Source organism: Balaenoptera ricei, chromosome 10 (genome assembly GCF_028023285.1).
Source record: "Balaenoptera ricei isolate mBalRic1 chromosome 10, mBalRic1.hap2, whole genome shotgun sequence".
NCBI lineage: Eukaryota > Metazoa > Chordata > Mammalia > Artiodactyla > Balaenopteridae > Balaenoptera > Balaenoptera ricei.
In genome coordinates this window covers 106789953-106815246 of record NC_082648.1, presented here as the reverse complement: position 1 = coordinate 106815246, position 25294 = coordinate 106789953, and the positions used below count along the sequence as shown (strand labels likewise).

Genomic DNA, 25294 nt, shown 5'->3' with positions numbered 1-25294 from the left:
GCATGACAGAGCCCCCTAAAGACCTGTCCTGGCTCCATCTTCAACTGAGGTTTCTTTAAATAATTCCACTGTGAAAGGTTAAGGAAAATGTCATGTATCCAGACAATGAACTACTATTCATATAAAGGAACAAACTACTGATATATACAACAACATGGATAAACTTCAAAAATATTATGCTAAGTGCAAGGAACCAGACAGAATAGGCTGCATATTGTATGTATTAGCGTCCTAGGGCTGCTGTAACAATTACCACAAACTTAGTGGCTTAAAACAATGCACACTTATTATCTTACAGTTCTGGAAGTCAGAAATCTGAAATGAGTCTTATGGGGCTTAAATCAAGGTGTCAGCAGAACCGCATTCCTTCTGGAGGCTCTAGGGGAGAATCGTTTCCTTGCCTGTTCTAGCTTCTGGAGGCTGCCTGCATTCCTTGGTTCATGGTCCCTTCCTCCATCTTCAAAGCCAGCAGTGTGGCAACTACCAGTTTCTCTCTCTTATTCCCTTATCACATTGCCTTCTCTGACTCATTTTGGCCTATGGACTGTAGGCAGAAGTGCTGTATATATCACTTGTCGGCCAACGCAGTTAATAGCTAGCAGCCTTCCATTAATCTCTTTTCCACTGCCAGTGACCTAGGAGGCCATGTGTTCCAGAGGTAAGTCAAGGAGAGCCACCTGACTCTCCCACCAGTCCATGCACAGTGAAAAACCTGCTGAGGACTTGAGGGTTGTTACTCCAACCTAGCCTAGCCTAGCCTAACTTTGGAGTGGGGAACTTTAGTAAAAAAAAAAAAAAAAAGTAAAATATATATAGTGTGTCAGTTAAGTTATTGTCTCAGCTCCAAAGTCGCCCTTCCATGATCGGCTGTGTGATGCTGGGGGGTGGGAGGGGACTCTGCGGCCACATTTCGAGGAGCAAGGGCTGGTGCCTGGCTCTGCCAAGAGGAATGCTGGAAGGAGGAGATGCGACGTCAAAGAGGGAGAGGGACTTGCCCCCCCGCCAGCCACACTTCGCCGCCGCAGCAGAAAATAAAACGGCACAGGTGGCTCGAATTATGTGTGTTATACGCTGTGTCTGGTTTCGACAGACAGGTCTGGGACAGTGTGCAAGGCAGCCCAAGAGGGGGCCCGGAAAAATGTGGAAGAGCGCTGGACACAAGAAGCGAGGAGGGGACTGGCGCGGGCGGGTCTGCACGCACTGACGACCAGGCCATTGGAAACAAAGATGCCCCAGTGGTCAGACACGAACCCCGGACGTGACAGCCCTCTGCAGGACCCCATATCCGGAGGCGACCCCAGGGAGAAAACTCGAGGGACTCCCAGAATCGCTGGAATCTGTGTGTGATAGTTGGTAGAATGGGAGCTCGTAACGACGAAATCCGGTTAGGAAAGCTGGCCGGGTAAGGTACCGGCCAGTCTCGACTTCGCCCGTCCTCACGGTGCCCCCGGCGGCCGCGACCCCGCCCTAACCCGTCTTCCCGCGGGCTCACACGCCCCGCCGGAAGTCCCTCCTCCAGGCTTGGGGCCGCCCTGGCCCGCGCGGTCCCTTCTCTTTGGTGGGCTCGGCGCTGATCTGCCGCACGGCGGTCCTCCGGCCGCCAGGGGCGTGCGAGGCTGCGTCCGGGCCGTTCTGGTCCGCGACGGCCGCTCGACTGCTCCGCGAAGCGGTCCGGGCGCGCCCAGGCCACCGCCTCCAGTCCGTTCCCCCGGCAACGCGCGGCCGTTCTCAGTAGCCGGGTCCATGGACCAGGGGTCGGCCGCCGGGCCCCACCGGGCTCGCGGCCGCCTCGGCGCGCCGTCCTGCGGAGCGCGGGCTCCGGGGGCACCCTGGGCACGCTTCTCGGCCTGGCTGGAGTGCGTGTGTGTGGTCACCTTCGACCTGGAGCTGGGCCAGGCGCTGGAGGTGAGGGGGGCAGCGGGCCGGGGGGAGGCCGGGGAGGGCGGGTCCTGCTCTGTCGCCGCCGGCTAGTGTGGCTCAGGCATCGCCGAGGGGCGGCGGGAATCCCTCCGCAGGTGAGGTACCTTCGGGCAGACAGACCCCCCAGGTGGCCTCTTCCTCCCCAGAAACCCTGCACCTGTCACTTCCTGAAAGGTGCGCTCCCAAGCAGAAGAAAAAAAGTTAAGTTGCCAAGACCGCCCTTTGGGGTGGAGGAACGAAGAGCCCTGCGCTTCGGATACCCAAAGTGGTACTCTTTGATTTTTCTCCCAGTAAAAAGCTGTTTCCTCTCCCCTCCTCTCCCCCGCCTTTCCCACACTATGATACCTTCTAACCTCATTTACTCCAGCCAGAATCCCAGGGGTCACCCTTGACTCCTCCCCTCCCTCCACCCCACATCCCATTCGGGGACAAGGCTGACAGCTCCACCTACAGCAGGGCTGTCAGATTCATTACCACTGCTACTGTACCCCCAAGTCCAATATTTGTGGCTCTCTTGCTTAAATCTTTGGAAACCTCCTTGTTCACTTAGAGTCTGATCCAGACCCCTTGCGGGTCACAACCAGACCCAAGAGCCATCTTTCTGTTCACTGACTGCCCCCAGCCCACCCAGCCTGGGGTGTCCCCACTACCTACAAGACTCTTCCCTACCCCCACCCACGTGGGTGTAGATGAAAACATGACAGACTCAGGGAGGAAGGCCTTCTGTAGTAATGCAGGCCTGGGGGGATGGTCTTCTCCAGGCCCTGAAGGCCATGACATAGACCATGGAGCTGATCAGGGCAGGGGAGGCTGGGAGGTACGCTTCAGCACGCTGTCAGAAGGAACTTTCTGAGAACCCAGGAGGTGGCGCATCCCGTGACTGCAGTTGGCTGAGATGAGGCTGATCAGCCATCGTTGGAAAGCCAGCGTCAGGGTGAGAGGGTGTTTTCCAAGGCCTTGCTGAACTCCATGAGGCTGTGGGAAGCCCAAGTCCTAACAAACGGCAAGGGCTGACACTGCCCAGCTGGCTGTGGAGACCCCATTCCACCACACCAGTCCCCACGTGGCACACCAAATTAACTTGACGCAGGGACCTGAGCACAGAGAGGTGAGGTGATTTGCCTAACGTCACAGAGCCCACCTTCCTGCTGGTGCCCAAATTGTTCCCAATAAAATCACAAGAGAGTCTACTGTTTCCTTAAGGCATTCTCATGTATGATCTTCTAGGACTTAACCATTCAGGCAAGAACTGTTAAAGGCTCCATGTGCTTGGGCTTCTGAGCTTTGCTGAGGCTGTATAGCTCAGGGAGGGGGTGTTGTGGGGACCCACGGCCCCTCCTAATCATCAAGTCTGTGCAGGAATCGGGCAGTGCAACCACACGACGCTCATCAGGTTTGCATCTTGTCTTTCTTCTCTCCCCGGGAAATCATGGGGAAGATCAGGGGTCATTTCAGCTGCGTCCACAGTCACTCATGGAGCATCTGCCCTGCGCTCGCTTATTCCGGGCTTGGCCTGGCCGAGCACCACAGAGGCTCTGGCACTGCGCTTGCCACTGGGACATGATGGAAGACCCAGGGACTGCCTTCCAGGGGCTCATGGATCACGGAGACTCCATGGACAGATGCAGCTCAGAGGAAGGAATGGGGGTTTGGCCATATCTTGGAGGATGAGAAGGAGGCAGCCGGGCAGGGGAGAGGGGGCTCTTTCAGGTAACCCCTCCCCCAAAAACGCCAGCGAAAGCAAAGGCAAGGAGCCAATCATTCACTCATTCAATAAATCAAGCATTGGGCAACTGCCACCAGCCAGGCCCCACGGTACTGGTGCTGGACACATGGACACAGAGCTGAATGCGATGACAGGGCCCTGCCCACCAGGAGTTCACGTTCTGTGCTAGAGACGCAGAGAGTAAGTGGTTCAGGACCCCCGAGAGTGCATAGGGTATGTTGAGGGGGGTCCCACCCACATCGGTGCACTGGAGCCTGCAGGCGAGGCAGGGATCAGACACGAGGGGAGAGCGGGCAAGGCTGTGCACATCAGCTGAGCAAAGGGCCTGGCTCCGCTGCCTCAGCCCTTGGAAACTCTCCTCTCGGCATCCCCGCTGACCCGAGAAGCCCATGCAGTGAACCGCGGCCCGGGGCCCAGAGGGTCCCTCCTCTCCCAGGTGTCCGCGTCCTCCCAGCTGCAGCTCCTGCACTGCCCAGTCTCAGGACCCTTTTAGTCTTCAAAAGTACTGAGGGTCCCAAGGGGCTTTTTATGTGGGTTGTATCTATCGCTGTTTCCTATACTAGAAGTTAAAACAGAAAAATTAAAAATGCTTATTAATCCATTTTAAAAAACAACGGATACCATGTGTAAACAAGAGAAGCCACCGCAATGAGAAGCCCGTGCACCGCAACGAAGAGTAGCCCCTGCTCGCCTCAACTAGAGAAAGCCCGCACGCAGCAGCAAAGACCCAACGCAGCCAAAACTAAATAAATAAATAAATACATATTTATTTAAAAAATATATATATTTCCACAAAAATAACCATATTTTCAAAAACAAATTCAGTGAGGAGAATGGCATTATTTGGCACTTTTACGTCCCTTTTAAAAGGCCAAATAGAAGGCAGCTGTATCTTCACGTCAGATTCAGTCAGTTCCCCTTGATGGCCTGTGTCACAGCCTCTGGAAGCCGCACTGCACACAGTGAGAAGAGAGTGAAAAAGGCAGCTTCGGCCTCTGGGAGCCTAGGGTAGCCACACCACCCTTCGAGAAGCACTTTCCTAGAGGTACCTTCTCCAGCAAGGCGAGGCTCGCTGCATCTGTCTTCCTCAGGGACGACTGGGTTACAGGAGCTGCAGCCCCTGCAGACTGGCTCCTGTGGAAAGGACGAGACCCCTGTGGTTCCAGCGCACAGGGTTCATCGTGTGGCAGACTCCTCGCTCTCTGCCCCTCTCTGAGGGTCTGCTCCATTCCTCTCCTCAGTCAGGCAGGGCCGTCCCTCCAGCTCTGCTCCCAGCTTGTGAACAGTGAACTTGGAGCCCTGGGCGTGGCTGTGGAGCCTCCTCAGATGCTACAAAACTCCTGTGACTGCAGACCAGATTCAGACCCCTGACCTCAGCACCGAGGGCCCATCGTGGCCCTGCCCCCGCTGCCAGGCACCCGCCTTTCCTCTGCCCTTCTCAACAAGGACACGCAGGGGCCCGAGTGGTCCCGTGGCCCCTCCTCTCTTGGAGCCATCTCAAGGTACCTCTGTGGGTCCGCCCCACAGACAAATACTGTTTGGCTGGCTCCCCTCCCTCCTCTTGGCCCTTCCTTCTTGGTGCCTCCTTAGCTGACATCTCCTTGAGATTTCCACATGCCCCACCTGTTCCATTATTCCTTGGAGACATGTTTTCACGCACTCCACAAATACAGGCACACCTTGGAGATGTTGCAGGTTCGGTTCCAGACGACTGCAGTAAAGCAAGTCACACAGATTTGCTGGTTTCCCAGTGCATATAAAAGTTATGGTTACACTAGACTGTAGTCTATTAAGTATGCAAGAAATACAATTATATCTTAAAAAACAATGTAGATACCTTGATTTCAAAGTACTTTCCTGCTAAAAAGTGCTATCATCTGAGCCTTCAGTGAGTTGTTCATCTTCTTGCAACAGTAACATCAAAGATCACTGATCATAGGTCACTGTAACAAATATAATAATGAAAAAGTTTGAGATATTGTGAAAATTACGAGAATATGATGCAGAGATGCAAAGTGAGCAAGTGTTGTTGGAAAAATGGCACCTATAGGGTTGCTACAAACCTTTATTTTGTAAAAAATGCAACATCCGCGAAGCACAATAAAGCAAAGTGTGATAAAACGAGGTGTGCCTGTACAGTATTTGGTGAGGGTCTACTCCCTGCCAGGGGCTGGGAGGCAGAAGTACCTGGGGACACGGTCCCTGTCCTTAGGACACTTGGTGGCAGCGGAGGAGACAGAATAGGCCCAGAGCAGCGAGCCCAGAGCAAACAAAGACAGAAGCTACATTATTACAACAGTGCAAGACCCAGGGCACAGTACCTTACCATCTGGGGGTTCAGGGCACACCCCAGAAGAAGCTTCATGTCAGCCAAAACCCAAGTCCTCCTCCGCATGGGAGTTTGGCCGACAGAGTGAGGAGGGGGCCGCGCATGCAGGCCCTCAGCTCCTGGCTCCCAGCATAGCCGCTTCCTGGGAGAGCCGTCCTGCTGCATCTGAGCACGGGCCAGGGCAGCAGTGATGCCCAAGGCACACCAGGTCCCCAGGAGACACCTGGGGGCCTGCAGGGAGTGAGGGCTCTGGAGGTTCCCTGCCTTTTCCGTTTCCTGCAAAGAAATCCATTCCGGCCATTTGCCTGTGTGCAGGGCTACTGGCTCCCCTAGAGTGTGGCCCGTCTCCCAGGTAGAGCCTGTCCAGCTGGTCAGCTCACTGTACACTCCAGGGGCCTGGGTACTCCAGGGGTCACACTCCAAGTGGGGAGCAGGCCGGAAGCTCCCGGACCCGAGTAGCAGGGGTTGGAGTGAAGATGCTCAGAGGCAAGGGTGCCAGTGTCGGGCAACGTCTGAGTTAAGACGGGATGGGGAGGCTGGCCAGGCCGTCTGGAAGAGCAGGCCCAAAGGAGCCGCAGAGCCTAAGACCCTCTGGCTGGGGGGGGGGGTTGGGTTCGGAGCGCTGAGAGGGTACAGGAGGTGGGGGCCAGCAGGCAGGGCCCTGCAGCCGCTCTAGGCGGGAGAGGAGGCTATGGGGACAGACCGTCGGGACATGGGGGCAGGGAGGCCCAGTCTGGGCGAGTGGCCTTGAGGGCGAGGGGTGTGAGAAGGGGGTCGAGGAGCTCACCCAGTTGTGCGCTGGCCAAGAAAAGGGAAGGATGGAGGCCAGGAGTGGCCTCGGGCCAAGAGGGGCCTGGGGAGGCGGGGCAGGGGACTGGAGCCCTGAAGGGAGGAGGAGGGGTCAGCAGGGAGCCAGAGGTGGGGAAGAGCCAGAGGGTCTGACAGTACTGGGAGGTGGGGGGGGGGGGACACACCTGCAGCCCAGCACCAAGCCTGCCAAGCCCACGTCACCGAGTGCTCTGTGTCCCCCGCAGCTGGTGTACCCCAGCGACTTCCAGCTCACGGACAAGGAGGTGGGTCCCAGCCCTCCCAGGAGCAGCCCTCACCCGGGGAGCAGGCCCTCACTGGCTTTCCTGTGTTTCAGAAAAGCAGCATCTGCTACCTGTCCTTTCCCGACTCCCACTCAGGTAGGCCACCCCGCCTCGCCCCGGCCGGGGTGTCTCTCTGGGGCTGTGGGGAGAAGGAGACGGAGGGCGATGAGGCTGCCCAGGAGCCCTTGTGGCCAGGCCTGCACGGCCTGTAAGCCCCGGTCCCGCCTCCCGCTCCAGGGAGACAGCCAGAGCCCCAGGCCGCAGCAGCCGGTTTCCCCGGTTCCCGTGGAAAGAGGTGTCTCTGGGCAGTGGGGTCTCTGGCCTCCTTCACCCCTGCAGAGGGGTCACCAGGAGCTGGGTCCTGGCCTCTGCTCCTCTCCGGGGCTCGGGTGTCCGGGCCGGCCTGGTTTTCCGCTCCGGGCAGGCTACGCCGGGCCACACGCGACCCCCGCCTCTGCTTGCCCACAGTGCGCGCGCGCTGCGGGGCTGCGGCTGTGCTTCTCTGTGGGCTGAGTTTAAACCCTTAGGTGCGGGGATCTAGGACACGGGGACCTCTGTCGGGAGACACAGAGCCGGAGGGCTGGGCTTTTCTGAGGCATTTGCAGCCCGGCAGAGGCTTCGCCCCCTCCCTGGCCCCCCGCCCCACATGCTGGCAGGAGAGGCTCCAGCCCAACCCGGACACAGCGTGAGGGGACCACCTCCTCCCCAGGCTGCCTCGGGGATACTCAGTTCAGCTTCCGCATTCGTCAGTGTGGAGGGCAGAGGCGCCCCTGGCACACGGATGACAGGCACTGTGACAGTGGGGCCCCCGTGTCTCTGCAGGTGAGCCGGGCTGCCTCTCCACCGCTCCTCCCCTCCCCCTGCGGGCCAGGGTCAGGCGGGCGTGAGCGGCCCCTTCAAGGCAGGCGCCTGGCCAGCCCCAGCCAGCAGGGTCTCCAACTGCCGCAGCCTGGCCCGGCACCCCAGCCTCGACTGGGGGTGGGCCAGCGCTTCTGAGGACTTGCCAGGGTCCCTGGAGCTTTTCCTGTGCTCCACGTGTGCGCCAGGGCGTGGCTGGGTGTGCAGAGGCCGGTGCACGCCTGCGGGTGCTCTCGGGCCCCTGAACCGCTGACCACTGTGTCTGCGGAGATGTCCCTGGAGAGCGGTTGCCTGCCTTCCGGGCCGTGACTCCCAGGCAGACCCCAGCCTGCGTGGGGGTCCGAGGGGGCAGGAGGGAGCGTGAGAAGTGGGCGCGGCCTGGCCGATACCCCTCCTTCCAGAGGGAGCCGGCACACTACTTTGGCTACGTGTACTTCAGGCAGGTGAAGGACAGCTCCGTGAAGAGGGGCTACTTCCAGAAGGTGAGCTGCTGGCTGCTCTGGGGTGGCCCCGCTGAGAGTTGGGGGCCAGCAGCCATCGGGAGAGGCTGATGGTCTGGGGGGGGGTGCGTCCCGAGCCTCCAGGAGCACCCACCCCTCCGCAGCCCTAGCCACTTGGCCCTGGGCGGGGGCCACCGCACCACCTGGGGGCGGGGGCGGCCTCTGGGGAACAGGCTCCGCTGCCCCTCCCTCGCCCAGCCCGGTCTCTGGCCCAGGCCTCCCTGCGCCTCGCTGCGGGAGGAGGGGGGCCCTTGTCACACTTTCAAGATTAGGACGACTTCAGTCTTGAACTCAGACACCAAAAGCAAAAGCTGCTTGAGCCCCGGGAGACCATCCCATGATCCTGGCCACGTGCATTTCCCTCTGAAGGCCTGGGGTCCAGCCCTGCCCTGCTACACCTGGGGTTTTCTAATAGCCTGGAGTCCTACGTCAGGCCATTCCTGGGAAGTCGGTGGGACACCCTGCCCTGGGCGACCCTGGATGAGCCGGGCCTCAGGGGTCCCCGCAGGGTCCCAAGGGGCTGGGGCGACATCTCACCGGCCCCGGGCCCTGCAGTCTCTGGTGCTGGTGTCCCGCCTGCCCTTCGTCCGGCTGTTCCAGGCGCTGCTGAGCCTGGTCGCCCCAGAGTACTTCGACAAGCTGGCGCCCTGCCTGGAAGCGGGTGAGTGGCCGGCAGGCGCTGCCAGAGCTGCCTCGTCGCCATCCCAGCTGTAGCTCCTGGTGGCTCCGGCGGGCAGCTTTCTCCAGGACAGGCTTCTGACGCTGGCCACCTGTGTTCGCAGTCTGCGATGAGATTGACCAGTGGCCGGCCCCTGTGCCGGGGCAGACCTTGAACCTGCCTGTCATGGGCGTCGTCCTGCAGGTGAGGGCTGGCTGGCTGGGGTGCGACGGCCCCAGCACATGTGGACACCCCACCCGGCCCCACTGGCAGCTGCTTCCTTCACCCATAGGTGCACATCCCATCCAGGGCAGACAAGCCTGAATCCGGTCCTCCAAAGCAGTGCAGCCACGAGGTGGGCGCCCTGCTCCCAGGCTGGTGGCCCCATACCTGCCTCAACCCTCAACCCTCCCACCTGCCTGGGCCTCGCCACCTCACCTGCTGGGGGCCCTGGGGATTGGCCAGACCCCAGACACAGGGGCCTGCGTCTCCGTGCAGGGCCGTGGGGCGCGGGGAGGCATGCGGGTAGGGACTGCGGCCCCCGGGACTCTCCCGGGGTGACCGGTGCTGCTCGGGGCTTGTGGGGTGCCATCCTCCCCCTCGGCCTGACCCCACCCACCCTTCCTCTCAGAACCTGCTACCAGCCCCGGTCGTCCTCACCAGTGTCCATGAGCTGGACCTGTTCAGGTGAGCCCGGCAGGCCACCACCTGCTGCCCCGGTAGGTGATGAGTGATCCCACGAGGCTCAGGCCCATGGGGGCGGGGGTGCTGGGGGCCGTCAGGAGTTAGCCCCCAGCCCGTTCTGAGAGGGAGAGTCACGCAGAAGAGGAGCCCGGTGCCCCGATGTCTGCCCCCAGAGGAAGTGAGCACCGGGGGCAGGAAGTCAGGGCCTGGCAGGCAGGTGCAGGGAAGGGAGCAGCTGTGGTGGGAGATGCTGCCAGAGGTGCCCTCTGTGGGGGGCCAGCAGAGGACCCCACCTTTGGAGACCCTCTGGCCCCGTGCTGGGCCCAGCGGGAGCCAGGGCTGTCGGTTTCAGGCACGGCGGGGGCGCGAGGCCAGGCAGCACAGGTGGAGGGTCAGAACCGGGTGGCAGGGGAGTGCCCCGGACACGCCCTCGGCGTCTTCACAAGGCCTCACCGCCGCCTTCCCTCTGGAGTGAGGCCCAGCCTTCACCCAGACGGGGCCTGCCTGGGCCTGGGTGGGGGCAGGTGGGCAAGGGCTGGGGAGCCTCCCACCCGGCCTCCCCAACGCCCCCGCCGGCCCAGGTGCTTCCGGCCCGTGCTGGCCCACGTGCAGCTGCTGTGGGAGCTCATGCTCCTCGGGGAGCCCCTGCTGGTCCTGGCGCCGTCGCCCGCCGTGTCCTCGGAGATGGTGCTGGCCTTGACCAGGTGGGTCGGGCGGCAACGCGAGGGGCCGGGGGCCCTGGACCAGCCCTGCGAACTCACTGTCCCTGCGGGTCCCTCCCCACAGCTGCCTGCAGCCCCTCAAGTTCTGCTGCGACTACCGCCCCTACTTCACCGTCCACGATAGCGAGTTCAAGGAGTTCACGACGCGCACGCAGGCCCCGTAAGTGCCGCCCTGCCCGCCTGCCCGCCTGCCCGCCCTGCGCCCTGCGCCCTGCGCCTGCGTCTGCCTCTCCTCCCTCCCTCCCTCCCTCCCTCTCTCTCTCCCTCTCTCTCTCTCCCTCTCTCTCTCTCTCTCTCTCTCTCTCTCTAGACCAAGCGTGGTCCTGGGAGTCACAAACCCTTTCTTTATCAAAACGCTCCAGCACTGGCCCCACGTCCTCCGCATCGGGGAGCCCAAGATGCCAGGTGAGGCCCCCGGCCTCCGCCCAAGGGTCCTGGGAACGCGGGGCCTCGCCGGGTCTGAGCCTGCGGAGGCAGAACTGAGACCCTGAGGCCCGGCCATGGGGCGTGTCTCGTAGGGGACCTTCCCAAGCAGGTCAAACTGAAAAAGCCCTCAAGGCTGAAGACCCTGGACACCAAGCCAGGTCTGTGCCCCTCCTCTCCTCCCGGGACCCAGAGACACGCCTTGGGGCGGGGTGGGGCGGGCAAATGTACTGGCACAGCTGAAGGGGGTGCCCGCCCCCGAGGAGAGCGCGCTGCCATTCTGCCCTCCCCAGGCCTCTACACTGCGTACACGACCTACCTCCACCGAGACAAGGCCCTGCTCAGACGACTGCTTAAGGTACCGCTGGGGGGCGCTCCGGGGGCGGGGAAGCTGGGCTCGGGTGTGAAGGGGGCGCAGCCGGCCTGCTGCGGCTCAGCCCTCGCCCCCCAGGGCCTGCAGAAGAAGCGGCCGTCGGACGTGCAGAGTGCAGTGCTGAGGCGGCACCTCCTGGAGCTCACGCAGAGCTTCCTCAGCCCTCTGGTGAGGCCCGGCCGGGCCGGCGGGGAGGAGGGGCCGGGCTGGAGGGGCGGGCAGCAGGCTGTGGCCCAGACTCCACACTCACTGCCCTTCCCCCCCAGGAGCACTACATGGCCAGCCTCATGCCCCTGCAGAAGAGCATCACGCCCTGGAAGGTGTGGTCCAGGGAGGGGCTGGGAGGATGGGCCCTATGCCGATCCTTTGGGGGGGCGGTGCAGGAGCCCCTGGGGCCAGCCCGTCCCCACCACACCTGCAGGTGGCCCTCACAGGGAAGAGAAATGTGGGCCACATGGAGAGGGGAGGGGTTCGAGGCCCTCTTCTCTGGGAAGGGTCACCCTGGGATCTGTCCCTGCAGGGTGGGGGCTGGGGGACACACAAGGGGTGTGTCTGCCAAGTGCCCTAGGGAGGGTCCTGACCAGCCAAGGCACGGGGCCTGCGAGGCCGTGCCCCCCCCAGCACCCAGGCTCACCCAGCCCCTGTCTCAGACCCCTCCCCAGATCCACCCCTTCCACCAGGACGACTTCCTGCGCAGCCTGGAGCACTCGGGGCCCCAGCTCACCTGCCTCCTCAAGGGCGACCGGCTGGGCCTCTACAGGTGGGCGGACAGTAGGTAGGGTCCTGGGGCTCCTGCTGCTGGTGGCCGCGCCCATCCCTCAATACACAGGGTCAGCCCACAGCTGCTGCCCCTTGCCCCCCACAGGCGGTTTTTCAAGTCCCCCCATTTTGATGGCTGGTACCGACAGCGGCACAAAGAGATGGCCCAGAAGCTGGAGGCCCTGCACCTCGAGGCCATCTGTGAGGCGGTGAGGGGGGCGCTTGGCTGCAGGAGAGCGCAGAGGGGTGCGAGGCCCGAACAGGGGCTGGAGGAGAGTGCAGGGAGGGGCGGACACAGGCCCAGAGCTGGGCGAGGGCCTTGGCGACGGATGGCCTCATCTTGTCCCCGCAGAACATCGAGATCTGGATGAAGGACAAGTCCGAGGTGGAGGTCGTGGATCTGGTCCTGAAACTTCGGGAGAGGCTGGTGAGATGCCTCCCAGCCCTGCCCCGCCTCGGCCAGCCAGATGTGAAGGTCGCCTGCCCCTGACCACCGCTGCCCCTGCAGGTTCGGGCACAGGGCCACCAGCTCCCCGTGAAGGAGGCGACGCTGAAGCGGGCGCGGCTGTACATCGAGACAGTCATCGGCTCCCTGCCCAAGGACCTGCAGGTCGTCCTGTGCCCTCCCTAGGATGGGGCCCATGGCCCAGGGCCAGGGTCTGGCCGAGCTCCCCTCCCCCCAGTCAAGCACGAGCTCCCCCACCCAAGCTCCCGGCTGCCCCTGGCCCTGGACCCCCACCTGGCACCACCATCATCCCAGCAGACAAGGTGGCATTTGGAACTACAGCCTGGCCCCTGACTGTTGGCGGATCACGTGCTGGCAGCGCCTCCCCTCCCCCTGGGCCCCACCTGCCCTCTCCAGGGTCTTAGGCAGGGGTGGGGGGCAGGCTGTGAGCCCTGCTGATCTGATCTGGGCCAAGGCCACGCACCCCTCCAGGAGCCCATCTGCCCGAGCCCTGCAGGCCCAGGCGTTGCATCTGATGCGTCCTTTAGACCCACCAGGCTGCCCAGCTCAGGACGGAAGGAGGCGGCTGACAGGCAGACCGCTCTCCTCACACAGCCCGCCCCCGGCCGGTCTTGCCTGGGGGCTGAGGGGGGACCTCGCCTGCGGTCGGTCGGCGCTTGGGAGGGGAGAAGCCACTTTGCCCGGAGAAGAGCTATGCCCTGTGGTTCGCTGGGATGCCGCCAGGACCCGCATGGCTGCCAGGCGGGTCCAGGGCATTGTCTTTGTTCCACTCCAGGGACACCCCACTGGGCACCTTCTCCGTTCGCTCTGCCCTGCGCCGCTGCTCGGCTGGCAGGCCCTCGGGTCGCCCCCGTGTCCATGCAGCCCCACAGGCAGCGAGGGGCTTGGACTCTAGCCTGACCAGGCCCCTGCAGCCAGAGCCCTTCACAGCCACCGCGGCCTTGGGGCACCAAGCTCCTCGGCAAGGAGCGAAAGTCCCTCGGAAGGGATCCACGCCCCCACGTGACACCTTGGAGCGCTGGGCCAAGCGATCACCGGTGTTGCCATCAGCACCATCAGAGCTCAGCACAGAGTGGCAGCACTGCCAGCTGGCGGAGGGGGGTGGGGGTGGCGGGGCAGGGGGTGAGGCGTGGGCCCAGAGCCGCAGGCCTTTGGGTCAGTCCCACCGTATCCAACCCCAGACGCCTCACCTGAGGCACAAGGCCTCGTAGACGCCCGCGTGGGCCTCGGCGGCAACCTGAGCTGAGTCCTGGCTGCGCGAGGTGGTGCGGGAGGCAGGCCGAGCGGGGGGCTTTCCCTTCTCTCCTGAATCCCCACAGTCCGTGTCCCGGGATGGAGCACTGACGCAGCCACTCCTCCCAAGCGGGCTTCGGTGGGGCCGCCAGACGACAGCAGGCGCTGGCCTCAGAACTGCCAGTGTCGACTTGTCCGGCCCTGACCACTGCCTAGGACAGCCCGGCGCGTCCCCAGCCCGCAGACAGCTGAGCTCGGCCTGGTGTGTGACTGCAGTCAGGGGACGGAATCGAGGCAGCACAGGGAGAGACAAGCTGGAGGCCCTCAAGTGAGGAAGGACGTTGTGGCCCCAGTGCCGCTTTGGACAGCCTGCCCTGCTGTCTGGCCTGGAGGGGTGGCCCACGGGCCGTGAGGGGTGTGCCCCAGCGCATTGCACGGTCCCCTCCCTTGGCTTTCTGAGGGTGGCTGCAGGTGATGGAGGGCTGCAGGGGAGGGGCTGCAAGGGGGCCTCCGCAAAGCCCTCAGGGACTTTTGCCTCCATCAGCCCAGGAAGGCACAACCAGATTCCCCTGAATCCCTGCATCCTCCCTCGAGGACTCTGCTTGAGTCCACGCAGCAGCCCCTCACAGCGGCTTGTCCTCAGGAACACTGGTGCAGGGGGATGTCGGGGGGAGGGACGCCTGGCAGGGTGGGCAACACTGCCCAGGGTGGAATCCAAAGCTGAAGGGTAGAGGTGGGAGGAGGTCCCTCCCCTGGGGTGCCTGGGGCTGTGGAGGGGCCTCCTCCTCACAGCCTGACCCCCCTGCCCAGACGAGGCCTCTGAGTACAGCGTAGCCTGCGGGTGCGGGCCGGGGGTGGAGTCCTGCTAACTCCATCGTCTCCCCCATAAGCCCCCGGGTTCCCTCTCAGGATCAGGTCAGCTCCGGCTGGGCTGAGCCTCTGTCCCCCCACCAGGCTGGGGACAGGCAGTGAGGAGGGAGGGAGGGGCAGGAGGGTCAAAAGAGGCAGACCCCCCACCTACCAGAGCCCCGTGGACAGAGGGCCTGGGCGGGCAGGAACCAGTGGTCCAAGAGGGCGCTGTGGTCGGCGGCCAGTGTGTGAAGCCGCCTGCTTTTGGGGGTTGTGTGTGGGCCTGGTGTGGTGGCCGGGATGGGGGTGGGAGGGCAGTGGGCTGACCCAGGGACAGGAAGGACGGTCTTCACCCCCAAGCTTCCTGCACTCTATTTAAAGACTCCGCTTTAGTCTGGGATGGTGGACTTCCCACATCTTTGCTATTAAAATGTCCTGTGACACAATACTTGTCTTTTAACTTCCTTTTCTGATAAAAAGTTGGCATCCCTATCAGAGCCTGGTAACTTTAGGGTCCTCTTGGTGGGCCGTTGGGTGGGCCTTGGTGTGGATGGGTTCAGGGCTAAAGGGGTGAAGGTGTGGCCTGGCTGGTTGGGGGTGGGGGGGTAGCAGAAAGAACTAGTGAGCTGACCCTCTCCAGTGGCTTCACCTGAGTGGGGCGTTCCTGAGCATCGGGGGCAGGTCCCAGGCCCGGGCTGGGTGGGGTGGGCAGGAGCAAGTGGGCTCTCTGCCGGGAACGTCTGGGTGGAGGGCAGGTGCCCAAGGAAGGGGGGTCCCAGTGTGGGAGTGCAGGTTAGGGCTGGGGAATGGCCCCACGTCCTCCCTGGGTCCCCAGCTGCTGCTCGGCACAGCGGGGCTTGTGACTGCAGACTGTCTTGCTGGGAGCAGGAGCGCACAGGAGAGCTGGCCCCCTAGGGGTCCCCAACTCTGCTCGAGTTGTGGTGTGAGCGGCCAGGGGCATCAGGACCAGGGCTGATGGGGGCTGGAGTGGCCAGAAGTGGGGCAAGCTCTAGTCCAGAGCTGGACGCCCCAGGGAGAGGCTCGGTCTCACCACCCACCTCCAAGCACTTCAGCAGGGGTTGACGGGTCCTGGGTGTGGGGGGAGGGAGGCGGGAGGGAGGCGGGGGAAGGAGGGCGCTAGAGGCCAAGGACGTGTTGTGAGGGGACTCAGGGCAGGCGTCCTCTTCCCCTCGGAGGTTGGGGGACAAGGCCCAGCAGCCCTCAACCGCCCAAAGGGTAGGGGTGTGGCCGGCCTGTTCCCCAGTCGGAGGGTCGGGGTGCCGGGGACCTCGGTCTTGCCGGCGTTCTCCCCTAGAGCCCAGACTTGGGCTCCTCTGGCGCGAACCCGGACGCGGACCGGGCCGAACCTCCCCGGCGACGCGGCGTGTTTGTCCACTGCGGCCGCCAGGCGCCGGGGACGCGGGGGGGCGCGCGGGGGGCGCGCGGGGAGCGCTCCGCCCGGCGGGCCCCCCTTCTCTCCCTCCCCACCCCCCCCTCCCCTCTCCCTCTCCCTCTCCCTCCCCCTCTCCCTCCCCCTCTCCCCCGCCGGGGGCGGGGCCGCTGCTCCCGCGCGCTCCGGCCCCTCCGCGGCCACACAAAGGCCCGTCTCCATGGCAGCCGCGCTGGCCGCAGCGCAGCGCCGATCGCGGCACGGGCGCCATCGAGCCTCGGCGGCAGACGAGCAGGTACGGGAATGGGGTACGGGGCCCGCGGGGCGGCCGCGCCAGTGGGGGCTTCGCCGTCAGCGCCGCTCCGCCCTGGCCTGCGGCGCTCGGGACGCGGGGACCCGGGCGGCTGCCGCCCCGCAGAGGGAGACTCGGGCTTCGGCCGCCGGCGGTGCGTCCGTCCGGCCGGGGCCGGGGCCGGGCCGCTCCCGCCTCGCGCTCTTCCAGGTGGCGGGCGAGGCCCGCGGCGCCGAGGGCAGCGGGCCTGGCCCGGCAGAGGGTCCCCAGCCGGGCGCCGCGCCCTCTCCCGCCGCCCGCGTCCCTCCGGAGCCGCTCGGACTGCTTCTCGGTCCCGATCCTCCCTCCCTGCTCATGCCCGCTGCCCCTCCAGCCACCGGGATCCGTGCACAGCGCGGAGATCGGCCCTGTTGTACAAGAGCTCCAGGCCCGCGCCCACCCAGCCTTGTTTCCTGGGGTGGCCGAGCCCCGGCTTTCCCCAGGGAGCTGGGCCCGCGGTCAGGCCGTGGCAGCCCCCAAACCCCTTGGGGACTTGTGAGGCGGGCATAAGCCAGGACCACCCTGGGAGCCCCTGGTTTGCACTTGGCCGGGCTGGAAGGCGGGTGCAGGGTTCCCGGTTGGGACTAGGGGTGGCTTGGCACCAGCACCAGCACCTGGCAAGTCCTGGTGGCCCTGGGCCTGCTTCACCACAGAGCCGGCTCCCACAGTTCCCAGTGTTTGTTGGTGTGGTGTTTGGGTGGACACTCTGGGACCCAGGAAGTGAGTACAGGAAGTCTCTGTACTCACTGCCAGGCCCCTGCCCCTCTATGTGCAGCCTCCTGCAGGAAGCCCTCCGAGATGGGCCCTTCCCACCCATCTGTGCTCAGGTTGCTTGGCAGATACGAGGGGGGTCCCTGAGCCCAAGAGCCTCAGAGCTTCCTGCCAGTCATTGGCCTCCTCTTCCCAGCAACTTGGAAAAGGAAGGAAGGGGTCTATCCGTGCCCTGGGCCTGTGGTGGGGGTCAAGACTAGGGGTGAAGCTTGACTCCAAAGCCAGTGGAACGTTCTGGAGCTCGGAGGGCTCTCTGTGCCTGCCCTGGGGAGCCCCTGTCATGTCTAACTGCAGCCCCTGTGTGCCCCACACACGCCCGGGCCGGGCCCCGTGGAGATGGGAGAGCACGGCCCCCAGGGGTGGGAGCTCTCAGCCTGACCCCGTGCGGGATGTTCCCCGGGCACAGAGGGGAGAGTCTGAGAGCTGGACAGCTGCCGGGGTGTGTGTTGGGGGGAGGCGTTCTTCTGCTCTGAGGTGAGGATCCTGGGAGGGAAGGGTCAGCATCGGCCTGCCTGAGCCTGTTGGGTGTTTTTTATGGCGTGTCAGCTTTTAGAAATCCCCAGAGAAGACTGGGGACGAGCAGGTGGTCTCGGCAGATCTGAGCCTGTCACCTTTTTCCACCGTACCTATAGGGGGCCCACCTCTGTCTGCCGGGTAGGGGGAGGCTTGAGGTCTGGCCAGGGGCTCCTTGCCCCAAGAGGGGAGGGAAGTTACAGAGAAAAACAAGGGTTTGGAATGCAAGTCCCCCCTCCCCCGCCGGCCGCCTGCCAAGAAGGAATTATTTTGGATTATCCAGCCGTGTCCAGCCACCCAAGGGGGGAGGCTAGAGCTGGGGGAGGCTACAGCCGTGGGAGAGAGATCCACTTCCGGGGCCGTGGGTTGAGAGCCCCAGAAGGGAGGGACGGGCAAGTCTGGGCAGCTCCACCACCTCCCGTGGCTGCTCAGACCGGTCGGGGGCGGGGTGGGAGGGGATGCGTCACCCTTGAGAGATGGAGAACGCCCGAGGTCGGCCCCAGCAGGCCCCGCCCAGTGAGGCTGGAGTGGGCCCAGGCCCCCTGGGGGAGGCCGTGGGGCAGGAGGAGTCCTAGACTCCTGTTCTGGGGGCCCAGGGAGTCCTGTGTGGCTGCCCTCCAGCTCTGGGTTCAGGGACACACCTTGGGCCGGTTACTTACACCTGTGTGGCGCTTCCCTGGGGTGGCGGGGCAGGTAGGGGCGTGCCTGGGGTGGCGGGGCAGGTAGGGGCGTGACTTAGGCTGCTTAGAGCGGTGGGGCACTGGGGTCTCCCTCGGGCCGAATCTCTGGCCGTTCTCCTGCCTCTTGACTGACTCACTAACCAGCAGCTGACGGATGCACCACTTCCCTCCAAGCCCCTCGGACAGCCCAGCCCTCACCCCCACGTCCCCACCCAACTTGGATGTGGCGCCTGTTAGTCCACCCTGCGGGTGAAGGATCCCATAGGGGAGGGGGTCCCACAGGTGAGGAGCCCCAGGCCAGAGATGCAAGGAGCCCCCAGGGTCCCCAGGGTCCGTGCAGGCATGTGTGCATGTAGGGGGCCCCTGTAGGGGCCACGCTGCGAGGCAGAGCTGGCAGCTGGGGCAGCGTGCAGGAAACCCAGGGGCCTGGCCTCAGCCCAGGTGAGTAGAGCAGAAGAGATTGGACTGGAAGGCACTGGGGTGGGCCGGCAGCCTGGGGACGGATCCATATGGCACGAGCCCCTCTCCCCCTGGACAGCTTGGTTGCAGGCACTTGAGCCGTCCCAGGACCTGGGCCATTCTGGGGACATCGTGATGTCCTGTTCCCTGCCTTGAACTCGCATCCTGGGGGCCGGAGCTGGTGAAGCCCTGGGACCAGGGGAGTGAACTGGTGGGGACAGGCTGTGGCTTCAGTGCCCTCCCCCATGACCCCTTCTCTGGTCTGGGCAGATCCGCGCTGAGGTGCCGGGTCCTCTGGTCCTCCTTCTGTGTCCTTCTTACTCACGTCAGGCCTCAGTCCTTTCTGCTGCAGCAACAGGCACCAGCCTCCTGCCTTGGCTTCCTGGGTGGGGGGAATAAGCTTTTCTTCCCTGCTGAAGAGCCTCTTGGGCCCAGAGCCTGCCCTGGACCAGGGTGTGGGGAAAGCAGTCAGGGGAGGAGGTGAACTATCAGACCTGCCAGAACTCAACCCAGGCTGGTCTCCCAGCTGAGCTGGATGCAGGTTCACTGGGGGCCAGTCCCTAGTTGGCAGTGGGGGCTGGGCAGAGTCCCTCCCCCTGAGGCTAATGGCTATTTGTGTTTGGGGTGGGGTGGGATGGGTGGGGCCTCTAAATGTCTTTGGTCTCAAATTACAGGCTGGACCCGTGGTTGGTGGCCTGTAATTGGTGGGGGGCACTGGGGTGCATGGGGGCTGGGGGAAGCACTGTTGCTTCCCTTTTTTTCTCCAGGCCACATGTGGTCCCTTCATGGTTTTCCCTTCCGTGATTTCACATCCTCTGATGGGCTCCTGCTTCCCTCTGTCCCTGGGGCTTTGAGGACCTCGTTGCCCCTGCTGACCAGGCAAGAATCCTGCCCTTTCCTGGGCCCCCGAGCCAGACCAGGGCACAGCTGCTCCCAGCCCTTCCCTCCCATCCGGCAGGGCTTCTGAAGGGTGGGGCAGGGCCTCTGCTGTCCTGCCCCCAGTGCCTACCCCTGTGGTATTCACGAACCTGTGACAGTGACTGGACCCAGAACCCCAGACGGAGCCCGTGGTGGCCAGGGGCACACCTGTCGGTCTGCCCCTCCGGTCACAGGGAGGAGCCCAGGGCTGGTCCCCCACCTGGAGCTGGGGTCCTATTTCCCACCCTTTGTCACTCTTTGGTCCCCCATCTGCAGCTCAGCGCCCCCTTCACATGGAGAGTGGCTCCCCCAGCACTGCTCCCACCGTGACTGGCAGCTTTCCGCCCTGTGGGCTGGCCGCTGGCCCACCCGAGTGCCTGGTGCCCCCGTGCACTAGGCAGAGGAGGTGCTCTCCTGGGCTGGGGGTGGGGCATCTGGGAAGAGGGCTCAGCTTGGTGCCTCCGTCCTCAGCCCCTAAGATCACGTGATTTCTGAAACCTGGCAGTTCTCCATCCTGGTGCCAGGTGAGTCCTGGCCTGGGGACCATGGGAGCAAGAGTGAAGCCTTTGGGTGCAGCCTGGATTCTGACCCCAGCGCTGGCATCAGCCCTGCCCTGCACTCGTCCCTTCCGGATGTGGAGACCAGAGCCCTCGGTGCAGTTGGCCGGCAGTTCCCATGGGGGGTTCTGGGAGGAGGGGCACCGTGTCGAGCTCAGATCTCGAGCTCAGATCTCTGTGACGCTGCCCCCGCTGGACCCCCTCCTCAGGAAGAGCAAGAAAGAGGAAAAAGGTTTGATGTCAGCCCTGCAGAAGGCCACCTGTGTCAACACAGAGTCTGGCAGGGGCGTCTGCTCCTGAGGCAGGGACAGTTCCGGCTCTGCTCTGGGCCCCCTGAGCCAGCATGCCACCTGTGCAGGGCACGGGCCCTGGGTTGATTGGGGCTTTTCTGGGGGGCGCCATCAGCTCCCCTCCAGGCACCCTGCCCGGCGCCAAGCTGGTGGCTGAAGGCTGAGGCGGCTCCTCGGCCACAGCCGGACGTGCAGCGTGGGTGACAGTGGGAAGAGGGTGACTGGCTTGGTGCCCACCTGGGTCCTTGAGTGCTGGAGGGAGGGGTGCGGAAGGGGTCTGGGGACAGCCCTGATAGGTTAGGGAGCAGGGGTCTGTCTTGGGGTACAAGGGGGCCTGTGGCGCGAGCGGCAGGATTGGGGTGGCCAGGGGGTGTGGACCCGGCCATGGGAGGTAAGCTCCCGGACCATTAAGAGGTGTGGGCTCTGGGCCTGAATGTGGATTCTAGCCCCCAGCCCCAGCCCAGGGTGTCCTCAGAGCGGGGGGGCCTGCTTTGGAGAAGGGCCAGGGCCCAGGACACTGCCGTGGCGAGGCTGCTGCCCTCCCCAGGGAAGGTGGCTGCTGTCCCGCTCGCACCCGGTGGTGGGACCAGAGCTGGGTGAGTTGGCAGGGGCGAGGGCAGGTGGTGGGAGGGAGAGGCCCCAGCGCAGCCCACCTGCTCCCTCTCAGCCTTGGAGTTGCTCCCCGAGGCTGGCCAGGGGACGTGAGGGGCTGGGCCTCCCCCCATCTTGGCATCGGGCCTGATTCGGGGGCCACCGTGAGCCGTCTCAGGACCCGGGGAAGGATGTCAGGAGGGGGGATGGGAGGCCAAGGAGGAGCAAGAGGGGGAGACCCAGGCAGGAGACCCAGCCACACTTCCTGCAGGTGGCCCCTGGCCCTGCCCCTGTGTGTGACAGCTCCTTGCTGAACTGAGTGAGCCGCTGAGGGGGTGGGTGCTGGGCCTGGCCCCGGGGAGCTGTGGGCTACTTCCTGGGTGTGTGGTCACAGGGAGGCCGGGCGCCCGCCTCCCCCCATGCAGTCCTGGGCCACCTCGCTGCCCCCTGACCCCTGCACCACTGTCCCACTCACCACTCTGCCTTACCCTGAGCCGGGGTATTTCCTCGCTGGAAACTCCCGGTCCCTCTGCCCTTCCAAAGCCTAACCCTAACCCTGACCACTGCCCCACCCTGAGCCTGGACTCCTCCAGACCCTACCCAGCCCCCCAAGCACCTGCACCGCACCAGGCCCCGACCCCGCCTGGACAGAGACCGGGCCAGCGGCCTGGAGCCATCGCCCCGCGCAGCTGGCCCTGGCCCACCTTTCCCACACAGGTCCCTCGAGGCCAGCTCCAGGCCCGCCCAGCTCCCCCAGGCCCCTGGGCCCTTTTGGGCGTGCTGGGCCGACGCAGTGCTGGGGCTGCCCGAGGCCCACCCAGCCCAGGTGCTCGGGTCTGGGGCTCTTGTCCCGGAAACACTCTGGGCCTGGGGCAGACGTGTGTGCCTGCACATGTGCGCTCACGTGTGTGTGAGTGGTGGCTGGCATGCCAGCTGAGCACAGCGCCTCAGGCTACTTGTGGGGTTCGGCTGTGATGGAGGAGGGGGGTCGGGGTGACCGCTGAGGCGCTGACAGACTGACTGGGAGATAACAGGTCTGGCCGGCCCCTTGCTCGCTTGGGCCCTCACCCGTCCGCCCCCATGCCCCACGCCTGCCTCCTGCACACGGCCTGGGAAAGGAAGGGGGCTCCGGGCGGGCGGCAGCATCCAGCCAGCTGTGGGAGGTGAGCCTGGAAAGGGGAAGTGAGTGCGGGCAGCTCAGCGGTGGGCGCTGGCAGGCGGGGGCCGACCTCAGAACCAGTGGCTCCTGGCTGCGTGGAGCCCGACGCCCCCAGCACTGCTCCCAGCCTCTCCCGGCTGGGACTGGGGGACGGGGGCGCGGCTCCTCGTCCAGGAGCCCCTCCGGTGCTTGGGCGGCTGGGCCGCTCCCGTTGGCCTCATCTGTGCTCCCGACGCCCTGCAGTGCCCGCCCTCTCTCAGCCGGCCCCAGCCCACATCTGGCCTCTCCCAGTATCTCACCCTGTCTTCCTGTCCCTCTCAGCCTGACCCTGACAGGCTGTCCACTGGAGAGGTGGTCTCTGGAGGATGTCTACACTTAGGCGCCTGAGTGCCAGCCCCGTTCATCTGTTCACCAGGTGTTGACTGCGGCCGCTGTGTGCCAGGGCCGACAAGCTGCTGGGAGCTCCATGGGGGCTCCCGGACCCTGGAGGGTGGAGACTTGTCCCTCTGTCCCCAGCACACAGCACCGTTGTGTGGCACACAGGAAGCGCTTGGGGGCTTCGGGCTGAGCAGATGGGGCAGGTCAGTGGGCCCCTTTGGGGGGTCCCCACGAGCACGGGGAAGTCGATGGAGGCGTTAAGCTGAGGGTGTTCTGACGGGAAGGACTGCTCTGCAGAGGAGGGACATGGGCGAGCCGGGGCGGGGGGGGATCAGAAAGGGGGCCCAAACCGAGTCCAGGTGGGACACAATGGTGGCTGGGACTCAGGGGGGCGGCCAGGAGGAGAGGTGGGTCTTGCATCATGGTGGGGCGTCTGGGCCCCAGAACCTACTGAATCCCACCTTCTGTCCTGAGGGTCTGGGAGGCCCAGGAGGCTGTGGGCTGCTGGCGGCGCCCAGGCAGGTGTTCTTGAAGGACCGTAATCGACTGAAACCAAGTCATCCTAAGCTGTCTCTCCACGAGGTTGGGCACCGCATGGTGAGGCAGTGACTGGGACCGGAGAGGGGCCCGACTGCCAACAGCATGGGGATCCCAGTCTGGGTCAGCGCCCACACGGCGGGGTCTGCAGTCATGGGGGCGTGCGAGGCTGCGGCTGTGGCACACACCCTGGGGCTTTGCCGGGTGAGCCCCTGAGACGCCTGAGGGCGAGGGCTGGATGCAGAGACACCGGTCACGGTGACCTCGGGTATCAGACGGAGCGGCTGAGAGGCGGCCTGGGTGCACAGGGCGGGAAGGGGTGGGAGGCTATGGACTTGGCTGGGGGGAGGCCCATGGGATCAGGGGGGGCGGGCCCGGAGACCCCAAAGGCAGGTGGCAGAGAGAGCCCTGGGGTTTCTCTGCGCCCACTCCCCCTTGGCCTGGGGTCTTGGGCCTTTGACCTTCTCGCGGCCACCAGGCAGGGGTGATTTTCGTGCTGGGACCCGGAGCCCAGGCTGCAGGGGGAGGCTGATTCGCCTCCCCAGCCCCGGCGGGGATGGGCACTCTGGCCCACAGCCTCTGCTGGTTGACGGAGGAACCGGGCTGTGAGCCGGGCTGGTGGGGAGGTGACACCCTATACCTGGGAGGGGTCCTGTGGGAGGCTCTCCCAGCGCTGACGCAAGGCTCAGGCTAGACGTCAGGCTGTCCCTAGAGCCCGGCCCCGCCCATGCCTGATCCTAGGTGGCTGTGCGGGGAGCTCGGCCTTTGCCCGGTGAGTCTGGCGGGATGGGGGTTGGGAGCCATGCCGGCTGCGGCTGGGGCCTCGGCGGATCACTGGCCGACCGCGGAGCGGGGGGCCTGGCCACTGCGCGCTTCCCGGCCAGAGGACAGCCTGACGCCCCGCGAGGCTCCTTGGGGACGGGTCCCCGGGCCCACGTGGCCGCCGTCACGGCGACCGGAGGTCAGGCTCCCGCCGACCGTGCGCCCTGGGTCCCCTGGGAGGCTCGTCAGAGGCCCACTTGTTACCCCCGGGGGCGCGGGGTGCGGGCGGGGCTTCCGGAGGGGTCGTCCGCCGGAGCCGCGCTGCCACCTGGTCACCTGGGGTTAGGAGGCCAGGCCGGCCCTCCCCGTCGGGGGACCTCCCCACCTCCCGGGCTGAACTCAGACCCGGGGCCCCAGGCGGGCGCGGTGGGACCGCGGGGCTCCTCTCGCCCTGGCCCGGGGACCCCGACGCTCCACCCGGCCCCATTCGCGCCCCTCCCTCGCACTTGTTCTGAAAACGGCGGAGGCTCGGATTTGCCGGCGTCTCGCCTGTTTAGTTTCCTCTGATTTGTTTCGCGGTCCCGGCTAATTGCAGATTTGCATTTTCGCCTCGAGAACGGAGCGGAGGCCGGTCCCCTGCAGCCAGCTGCCGGGCGGGGGAGGGGCGGCGCCCGAGGCGGGACAGCCACCCTCGCTGCCTCCTGGCCTGGCCCCGGGGCGACGCGGCCCCCACCCTCGCCGCCGGGTGTTGGCGCCTCCACCCCCGCGTTGTGGGTCCGTAGTGCCCTCCACACGGTGCTAAGACTCCTCCCCCCCACATCTCAGGGTGTCCCTGCCTTGCGCTTGAGCCTTTGCCTGAATCGTCCGTTTCTCCGTGTCTGCCCGAGCCCGAGTCCCCATCCTGGTCTCTGGGTCCCCTTCCTGAGCCCACAGGCTGCCAAGGGCCTCCACAGACCTGGCTGCTGTGCGTTGTTTTGACTTCAGCTTTAAGAAGTTGCTCAATCTGTGTTTGCTTGAAAATAGTGACAGGGAGGTTTAGCCGGTACCCCAGGGCCCTCCTCCCGGGGGGCCAAGACGATGGGAGGGGGACCCTGACAGCCCTTGCCTGGCCTGGAGTGAGGACCCTGCCCTTCCCCAGTGGGCACCTCTTGTTTACCTTTTCCTGGTGTGGGGGGCAGCTACTGCTTAGAAGAAAGGAATCCGAGGAGGGGGAGCCTCAGGGGACCCAGTGGCCGAGGCTCCTTCCTACTGCTTCCCACTCCTCTGGACGTGCGAGGAGAGGCCTGGACCGCCCGCAGCCCTGTCCCCATCAGCGCCCTGGCTGGGGGAGGACACACCACCGTGTGCGTGAGGCTGAGGGACCAGCT

At 64.7% G+C, this 25294-nt stretch overlaps 2 protein-coding genes across 19 annotated transcripts in view; both read left to right on the top strand.

The window, feature by feature from the left end:
* Positions 1 to 1665: 1665 nt before the first annotated feature.
* On the top strand, positions 1666 to 15037 carry DENND6B (DENN domain containing 6B). Of its 10 annotated transcripts, none has more exons than XM_059937254.1 (20): positions 1666 to 1905; positions 7010 to 7048; positions 7120 to 7162; positions 7776 to 7888; positions 8326 to 8406; positions 8794 to 9085; positions 9207 to 9286; positions 9375 to 9437; positions 9714 to 9769; positions 10348 to 10470; positions 10553 to 10648; positions 10799 to 10893; positions 11007 to 11072; positions 11205 to 11269; positions 11363 to 11452; positions 11551 to 11604; positions 11935 to 12059; positions 12150 to 12289; positions 12396 to 12470; positions 12552 to 15037. In XM_059937254.1, the coding sequence occupies exons 1-20, from the start codon at positions 1744 to 1746 to the stop codon at positions 12911 to 12913; spliced, it is 2220 nt and encodes a 739-aa protein (XP_059793237.1). In that variant the 5' UTR covers positions 1666 to 1743; the 3' UTR covers positions 12914 to 15037. The 10 variants fall into 10 exon arrangements, with proteins under 10 accessions (XP_059793237.1, XP_059793242.1, XP_059793241.1 ...); XM_059937259.1 differs by having other exon boundaries at positions 8980 to 9085; positions 11935 to 12044; positions 12150 to 12252; positions 12552 to 12761; XM_059937258.1 differs by having other exon boundaries at positions 11935 to 12044; positions 12150 to 12252; positions 12552 to 12761.
* Positions 15038 to 16171: 1134 nt separating this feature from the next.
* Positions 16172 to 25294, top strand: part of PLXNB2 (plexin B2) — a 29911-nt gene continuing 20788 nt past the window's right edge. For 6 of the 9 annotated variants that reach the window (XM_059937277.1, XM_059937283.1, XM_059937282.1 and 3 more), the window contains exon 1: positions 16177 to 16276. The gene's annotated coding sequence lies outside the window, so the exon portion shown is untranslated. Of the gene's footprint in view, positions 16277 to 25294 lie in introns of all 9 variants that reach the window. The other 3 variants (XM_059937279.1, XM_059937274.1, XM_059937278.1) reach the window with 2 other exon arrangements.